This window comes from Hibiscus syriacus, unplaced genomic scaffold (genome assembly GCF_006381635.1).
Source record: "Hibiscus syriacus cultivar Baekdansim isolate YM2019G1 unplaced genomic scaffold, ASM638163v2 tig00110328_pilon, whole genome shotgun sequence".
NCBI lineage: Eukaryota > Viridiplantae > Streptophyta > Magnoliopsida > Malvales > Malvaceae > Hibiscus > Hibiscus syriacus.
Genome location: NW_024062685.1, coordinates 1,363,017 through 1,372,165, shown reverse-complemented (window position 1 = coordinate 1,372,165; position 9,149 = coordinate 1,363,017). Strand labels below are relative to the sequence as shown.

At 33.1% G+C, this 9,149-nt stretch overlaps 1 protein-coding gene across 1 annotated transcript; it reads left to right on the top strand.

Moving 5' to 3' along the window:
* The first annotated feature begins 3,728 nt into the window (after positions 1-3,728).
* LOC120118825 (probable pectate lyase 13) lies at positions 3,729-8,860 on the top strand. The gene is made up of 2 exons (XM_039138787.1): positions 3,729-4,774; positions 8,626-8,860. The coding sequence occupies exons 1-2, from the start codon at positions 3,966-3,968 to the stop codon at positions 8,858-8,860; spliced, it is 1,044 nt and encodes a 347-aa protein (XP_038994718.1). The 5' UTR covers positions 3,729-3,965.
* Positions 8,861-9,149: the final 289 nt, after the last annotated feature.

Genomic DNA, 9,149 nt, shown 5'->3' with positions numbered 1-9,149 from the left:
ATTTGTTATATCGAAACATCAAAATGTTTTCAACAACTTCTACATTTAAGAACTTGCAAACAAGTCCCCAAGGTTTTGGGACTTTTCGAATTCCACCTCAAAACTTACCAAATTTGCAATTTTGTTTTTAAACAACTTTCCAACTAAAATTCCCATTAATGATAGTCGATGATAGGCGATCAACCTCGGGGTTTTGTATTTATTTTGGGGGGAATCTTATTGCATGGAGTTCCCGTAAGCAGCAAGTCGTGGCACAGTTTACTGCCGAAACTGAGTATAGGAGTGTTGCCTCTGCTGCTGCTGATTTGGTGTGGGTTATGTCTTTGCTTAAGGAGTTGCATGTTGTTGTGCATGGTCGAGCAACCTTGTGGTGTGATAATAGAAGTGTTGTAGCTGTTTGTGCTAATCTTGTGCTTCATTCAAAGTTCAAGCATGTTGAGCTTGATTTGTTTTTTATTTGTGAAATGGTGGCTGGTGGTAAGTTACAGGTGCATGAAGTTTCGGCTTATGAACAAGTTGTTGATGCGTTGACAAAGCCACTTTCAGCACTTATGTTTGTAAAACATCTTCAAAAACTCCTAGTCACTCAGTTGGTTTAGAAGTCTGGAAAGCATGGAGAATGTTGATTCTCAAACTGTTGTTAGAAGTTTGGAAAGCATGAGGAATATTGAGAGTTTGTGAGAATGCAGAAGATGGGTGAATGTAATAGGTTTCCATTTGGTTATGAGTTAGGAAGAGTTTGTTGAGCTTTCTGTTATAAAGCTATTATAATTCTGTTGCAGTTAGTTTTGTGTATGCATAAAGCTATAAGTAAGCTTAGCTGTAAAGACTTGACATAAACTTTACGTTTACAAGGTTCAGAGAGCCTATTCTATCTTATCTTCGTTGTTCTTTACTCATTAAGCTGAGTTATGAATATGAGAATTATACTAAGACTTAAGGGCTAATACGAGGCTTGTCTATTTGGCAAGTTAATGTAGGATTGACTAATGATTCGAGGGAATGACTCTTGACGAGTTAAGATAAGACAAAGATCACTGAAGGAAAGGCCAACTTGTATGGGATGAGTGTATACAAGTGTCGCACAGCTTAGTCGAGATGTTATTATTTTATAACTTCATTTTTAAAAAAATATATCATAACTTCATTTAAATAAAAATTTGAAGCACATTATTATAACTATCTATCTAAATTATCTTTTTATACTTCATCATCAGAAAAAAAAATATTTTTCACAATATATATGTACTAATTTAGAAAATAAATAAAACAATCAACATATTAATAAATTTAAGTATCTGTTGATATTTTTTGTCTTAATGATTGAATATTTAATTTTATACTAGATTTATTATGGTTATATCATATGATCAACTCTTGCGTGCGTGAAATGAACATCGAGTGGTAGATGGTGACGAGTAGGGATGGGCATGGGTCGGGTTTTTGATCCACCTGACCTGACCCGAGAAAATGGAATCCTCCACCTGAAACTCGACTCGATCAAAGTAAGATTCCACCCGACCCGATATATAACTTAAAAATCCGACCCGACCCCAAATAATAATAAAAATATTATTTTTATTCAATAAAAATAATGACGTAATTGAAAAAAATATATATAGAGTGATATTATTGTAATTATTCTTAAATATATAAGATAAAATTATATTTTTTTGGGTCGGGTCAGGTATTTTCACCCTAAACCCGAACCGACCCAAACATCACATTAAAAAACCGATCCGACCTGACTCAAACCTAATTTTTTTTAAAAAAATCCGACCCAATCGGGTGAGGTCGGAATCCGTCAGATTCGGGTCTCATGCCCATCCCTAGTGACGAGGACTAAGGGGGTTATACCCCTCAAAATGTTTGAGAAATAAAATTCAATCATTCAAAAATTTTAAAAGTTTTATTTTTATTTTCTCAAAAGAAATTAAAATATCTTATTTTTATTTTCTCTTTCTAATATTTTAATTAAATTTTCCCTAAAAATTTTCATTAAACCTCTAAAGATTATTTAATTTTCCCCAACATTTTTTTAAAAATATAAATTAAATCTTTACCTTATTTACAAAAATTAGTCTATATCTCTAAAAATTTTATAAAAATTTAAATAAATCCCAAATTCCCATCTTCGAAAAGAAAAGAAAAAGTAGTTTTCGTTGATAATTTTTTGAAGAGAACTTTTGACGAGAGAAGCAATCCACATGCAAAAGCCAACCATCCATTTTCCACTCAAACCGAAAAAGAAGTTTTACTCAAAGGCGGCCGCTGCTAGTCTTTATATCTTTGAATAATTTCAATTCTATTTCAACTGGAGAAAATATTTATTATTATTATTATTATAAAAGTTAACATTATTATTATTATTTTAACAATTTCCATTTAGAGAGAAAAAAACTCACTTATAACGAGGATTGAACTTTACAATCTAACAAAGAAGAAAGTGTCAATTAAGAGATTTGAATCGTCTATTATAGAGATTATTGATATATCTTGTAGATTTTAAATTTATCATGCAAATACAAATCATATAAATTATCAATTAAAATCCATTTCGATTTAATTTATCCAATTATAATCAATAATATGGTTAAAATTCTCATCTCTTGTCTCCATCAGAATTGTTGAAAGAAAATTTGTCCAATTATATTTAAGTTATCAAATGATGATTTAAACGAAGGATTACATAAACATTTAACCATCTACATTGAAACATTGGTTTTGACTTGAAATTGTGCCTATACCAAATATTAAACAATCTGGAAAAAAAAAGGAGTAATATGGCGGCCGCAATTACTGCTAGTTGGCGGCTTTGCTTATGGGGTAAAATATATACTTACAAATTCATGCAGTAAAGAATCCCAATCCTCCAACATAGGCACCTTTTTATTTCTATGCAAGAAAAAATGGTTTTCTTTTCTGCATTGTTATTGTTTTGGATAACTCCCCAGTTTTCCTTCATAAATTACCCTTTCTTTGCTTATTTATTTCATGTTTTTAGAATAATTATACAGCAAGCTAAGAATGTGAGCAAACTGAGAGAGTCTGCAAAAGCTGGGGAAAAACCATAGACAAAGAGAAGGTTTCAATATAAACGCACTTTTCTTCGACTTTCCGATTACATAAACCTTTTGAAAAGAAAAAAGATAAAAAGAAAACAAAAAATATATTTTTTTTGTTATTATTATTGGGGTTCAAGTATTCTTTGTCATCATCATGAATTCATGGCATTTTCTTTTGGGACTAACTGATTATATAAATCAATTCTGGTTATCCAATGTTTTATATGTTCAGCTTTTTGAAGAAGAAGAAAAGGAAAGACATAATTGTTCAAAGAAGGGACCCTTCGTTTTATTATTACAAAAAAAAGAAGCAAGGTTTCCATTGTTGTTGTTCAAGGATGCTTCCTTTCACCTGCATTTTCTTATTATGTATTTTGGGTTCTTTGTCTTCATTTGCTAGAGCTTCCTTCAATCTTAGCCTCCCTCACCAACATCCTGACCCTGAATCTGTTGTTCATGATGTTCAGAGGTAGGCATCTTTGATCCTAATATTTATGGGTTTTTTCTGTTGTTCAATTTTTCTCCACTGCTTCCCGGAAAACTTGCAGAATTACAGGAAAGTTTGCACACGCTTTTACTCAGAACCTCTCCTTTAATCATTGTAGGAGATTAAATGTGTCGATATCAAGAAGACATGCCCTCTCCGTAACCCAAAGAGATCAATGCCTAACGGGAAACCCCATCGACGATTGCTGGCGGTGCGACCCCCAATGGTACAACGACCGCCAACGCTTAGCCGACTGCTCCATCGGTTTCGGACAAGGAACCCTCGGAGGAAAAGGCGGCCGAATTTACACCGTCGTGGATTCCTCCGACCACGACGTTGCTAACCCCAAACCGGGCACGCTCCGACACGCTGTCATCCAAGATGAACCCCTCTGGATCATCTTCTCGACCAACATGGTCATCAAGCTCAAACACGAGCTCATCTTCAACTCATACAAGACCGTCGACGGCCGCGGCACGACTGTTCACATAACCGGAAACGGGTGCATAACTTTGCAGTACGTTCAGCATGTTATCATCCACAACATCCACGTCCACCATTGTAAGCCCTCGGGGAACACCGACATTGCATCGTCGCCGACGCATGTGGGACGGAGAGGAAAATCAGACGGGGATGGGATCTCCATTTTCGGTTCCCAGAAAATCTGGATCGATCATTGCGCCCTGAGTTACTGCACCGACGGCCTTATCGATGCCATCATGGGCTCCACCGGAATCACAATTAGCAACAGCTATTTTTCTCACCATAACGAAGTCATGCTTTTAGGCCATAATGACAAGTACTTGGCTGATTCGGGAATGCAGGTGACGATAGCGTTTAACCACTTTGGAGAAGCATTAGTGCAAAGAATGCCGAGGTGCCGGCGAGGTTACATACATGTCGTCAACAATGATTTTACCGCTTGGGAAATGTATGCCATCGGCGGCAGCGCTAACCCTACCATCAACAGCCAAGGGAATCGGTATACAGCGCCGGCGGACCCCAATGCTAAAGAGGTGACGAAGAGAGTGGATACAGATGAGAGTGAATGGGCCAATTGGAACTGGAGAACCGACGGGGACTTGATGGTAAACGGAGCGTATTTCGTACCGTCCGGCGCCGGCGTAAGAACTCAATATGCTAAAGCTTCGAGTGTCGAACCTAGATCGGCTGCCTACATCGAACAGCTCACTTTCAATGCCGGCGTTTTCGGCGAGTCAAGGTATCCCAATATTACCCTTTCTTTCTTGCTTGCTTTCTAGGCCAATAACTGAATTACCTGTCATCATCTTGGTATAATTCTTAGGACAGGGCTTAAATTTTTACTAACATTTCATAATAACCCTTATGCTCACTCACGAAATGACTAATCAAATTAATTATTGATTTTATATATATAAAAAAGGAAGTTAGTGGACAAACTATAGTAATTGCACTTGTAGATTTTTAGAAAATGTTCGTTAACAAGGGATTCAATTTATTTTTTTATATAAATTAATACAACTATATATATATTATTTCTTTTTATAATTTTATTTTTTTTCTTATACCTCTACACCTAATAAAAAAGACACATTTATTTAAAAAATCTAATTAAAATGTACAATTTTGAATCTCGATTAGTTTATGACTTCCTTTTGGCCTTTACTAGTATCAAACAAGCCAAGACTTATTATCCTGAGTTATTCGCTTTTTTATTATATGAATACGTGCATGATTTTGTTAATTTTTCTTTAATTAATATCTAAATTTGAGATTTTTTTATATTAGTACCTAATATAAAAAAAAACTTAAACTCCATATATGATATTGATGTGATATTTCATTAACTAATAAGATTGTGAAATATTACATCTAATGATATCATTTTACTTGATCAGTTACACGTAGGCCTGTAAATGAACTGAACGTTCAGCGAACCGTTCATGAACCATGCGGCGGGAAGTTCATTTATGTGCGTTTATTTATTAAATGAATGAACATGAACAAGATTCTATGTTCGTTTAATTAAATGAACGAACATGAACATAGGTCTCGTTCGTTCATTTACGTTCGTGAACGTTCGGTTATGTTCGTTCGGTTATGTTCGTTTATGTCCGTTCGGTTATGTTCGTTTATGCTCATTCATTTATGTTTAACCCAATCTTCTTAAATCAATTTTGGTGACCAATTTGTAAGTATCTTAAAAATATTAATTAATCTGATATTCTGATGACCAACTCTATAATTAACCCAATTTTATTTGGAGATTAAATTCAATATGTTAACCCGTGAGGCACCTCGCACCTATATTCTTTTTCCCCAAACCCTAGCGTTCACTGAAGAGTGGAGACAATCGCTGAAATCTTCAAAACAAGTTATATTATAGTACAATCTGAAGTTTTACAAGTCTGTTTTCATCTCTTTCTATGTTTTATTTGGCTTAATAGTTTATATGTAAAGTTATTGCGGGTATCTTCACATCTAAAGCTCAAGAAAACATCACACTTATTTCTAGAAATAGATGGGAAGATAAAGGTAACAATCGGAAGTATATGAGCATCAGTAAAGATAAAAATATATAGAATTTGCCAGAAAACAAAACAAAGGTTTCTATGCAATTTCTGTAAAAGAGTGTAATAGCGGAAGTAATGGGTTTTCTAGGAAGAACCCATTAATAAATAGAAAATACACTTTGACAATGAACTTTTGTTTTCATAGTTATTGTGTGACCTTTAGTTGTGGAGTAGACTTTAGGTATATTAAAATTTTGAATGGTGGTTTAGCAATAATATCAGTTACGATATGTAGCATGAAGGGATTTCGGATCTATGTTATTGCCTTGTAGTCCAATTTGTACCATTCGAAATCTTCATGCTGTTAAATTTTCTACTCTACTAATGGAAAGGACCATTATTAACAAACCTCACTAAAGTCTGACATTGATGTCACAAAACTTTTAGCCGGTGAATTTATTAGAATAACATAATGGAAAATGATTGTTCATATATAATCATGGACCACTAAGATAAATGTTATAGCGTTAAATTAAAGTCGTGTGAATCATTTAATATCTTTAAAAGATCGATCGAAATATTTGATATCTTCAAACATTTTATCACTGCTAATCAGCTCTTACGCTATTTATCACTGTAGATTTTGTTGATTTGCATTGTCGACTATTTTTCATGAAAAAACAATGGAAGGTAGGGTCTCCAACGTTTATGTTCGTTTATGTTCGTGTTCATTTATGTTCGTGTTTGTTTATGTTCGTGTTCGTTTATGTTCGTTTATTTATTAAATGAACGAACATGAACAAGTTATATTCCTTAATAAACGAACATGAACAAAAAAAATTGTTTGTTTATTTATTAAATGAACGAACATGAACATACCTCCGTTCGTGTGCGTTCGGTTCGTTTACAGGCCTAGTTACACGCCAAACAATTTGATTGAAGTTGAGATAACTTCTAATTTTAGATAAAAAATTAAATACCAATTTCAAAATAACTATAAAATTCAAGTACTAATTTATATAATAAACTTTTTTAAGTCTAACAATGTTTTTAGTTTAGAGATATAAATGAAAGTTTAATAATATTTTAAAATTTACTAAATATAATATTCTTATCCGATTTATTAAATTAAAATATTTAATATAATGCTATTATAAAATAAATATAGATGAAAATTATGAACTGGTGACCTCAAGTATTGACAAATGTGAAGTATGTAAAAACAAAAATATAATTAGGGTATTGATTTTGATTGAATCAGATTAAAAAAAAGATCATAAATAAATAATTCTTAATCAGTCCCTAGAAATATACATAGATCTACCAATCGAATCTTACATTAATTAACTTCTAAACAAGTGCTTTTGAAACATTTTTAAACAAAATCCCATAATTAGTTACTTTCTTCCCTCATCTTTAAGACATATTTTGCCCAAATGTCTTAGTCCTTGTAGTTTGATGAAATTTGAGAATTAACTCTTGTACTAAAAACAGTTAAATATCAATTTTTAAAAAAATATTAATTCAATTGTTAATGGAGTTAGTTTTTTTTTTGGAAAATTTTGATTGAAAATATTAATGTCAACAACTAGAAAGGGAATCTAATATTTATTTTTTTAAAGTATAGGGATTGCATCATAAATTTCATCTAAATATAAAGATGGTGATAGTCATATTTTCTCTTTTTTTCCATAAATTCAAGTAATGATGAGAATCTGTGTAAAGATCAGCCTTATAGGTTATAACAGTTCATCTTGTCCAAATTCATGTGCCTTTGCATGGGGCAGGTCCTCCCTTTCTTTAAAGATAAATCTATGGAACACTACCTTCCTTTTAAGGGTGTGTCTATCCACCCCTTAGATTCTTACTTTTTCTTTCACAGTTGGAATCTACTTTAATGTCTAAATATGTATAAAATGTAAATATATTATCCACTATATAAGTTTTTTGTTTTTAATTTTGTAGTTTAATAATAATTTAAATTTTATAAATTTAAATATCAGATAATCTAAATCCCATCCTCTAATTTTGAGTTTATATATTTAATAGACTTTTGTATTTTATAAGTAAGCTGAAATGGCTCTCCCGATGTGTATCATAGCAGTAGACATTGCAGTCGTTGCCAGAAGCAATTTCCAAACAGAAAACCATGAGGGTAGAACTGCAGAGTAGATCGTTGTTTCTAAAATTTTAAATTTTTATATAATTTTCATTAATAATCTATTTTCGTCTCTAAAATATTAGAAGCTGGTACTTAATTAGAACAGGATCTAGTAGTTGGGAACAAGAGATGGAGTAAAGTGGGAAGAGGGTAAGCTTTATTTGTCACTTATTTTAGGGCATATGACTCAGTTTAGATTCCCTTTGATCTGCTTTGCAACTTGTGCATGAACGTATGACGTTAACATAGAGGATAAGAGGCTTCTTTATCAATTTGCACTGGCAGGGGCCCCTCCTTTCCCTTTCCTCTCTCGTGCATCTTCCCTTTTTTCTTTGGTTGCATTTATTTTAAATATGATTTTCTTCAGAATCTTTCGAATTTTGGTGTCACTGACTACTTGCATGCTGGGTGTTACAGGGAAGAGACTGGGAGCTTTACTTATCCTGGATCCGCCGCCGGCTACAGCAGCACCGGCACCGACGGTGGCGGTGCTGGGCCCACTGATGATGGCAACTTCTTTGGAATGATATTCGGGAGCGCCGCGCCACCATTGGCTTCAATGGCTTCAACATTTTTGTCTCTTTTAATTATTTTGGTTTTGTATTCTATTACCCACCATGGTGATCTACCTCCATTATTATTGTTGTTATAGAAATTTAAAAAAGAAAAAGAATCAAAATTATAGTTATAAGAAATGGAAGATTTCTTTGATTAGTTTGGTTCCCGGTCCCTGTCTAACACAAACAAATAACAAATGTTAAATTGGGGTCACCTTCCCACGTATTGGATCAATCTATTTAATTAAATTATAACTTTTTTTTCTATAAATATTATATAGTATCTATTTGAAGACTCTCAATTATTTGACAATAAACACTCGTACCTCTGACATCTGCATTACTCAAACTCTGGACTTAAAAAGATAACAACAAATTCTTTAA

What these genes read in the sequence shown, in the direction of transcription:
- LOC120118825 (XM_039138787.1), top strand. Translation starts at nt 3,966, where the DNA reads ATGGTCATCAAGCTCAAACACGAGCTCATCTTCAACTCATACAAGACC. An exon ending in GGCGTTTTCGGCGAGTCAAG is followed by an intron (nt 4,775 to 8,625) that starts GTATCCCAATAT and finishes TGGGTGTTACAG; the next exon opens with GGAAGAGACTGGGAGCTTTA.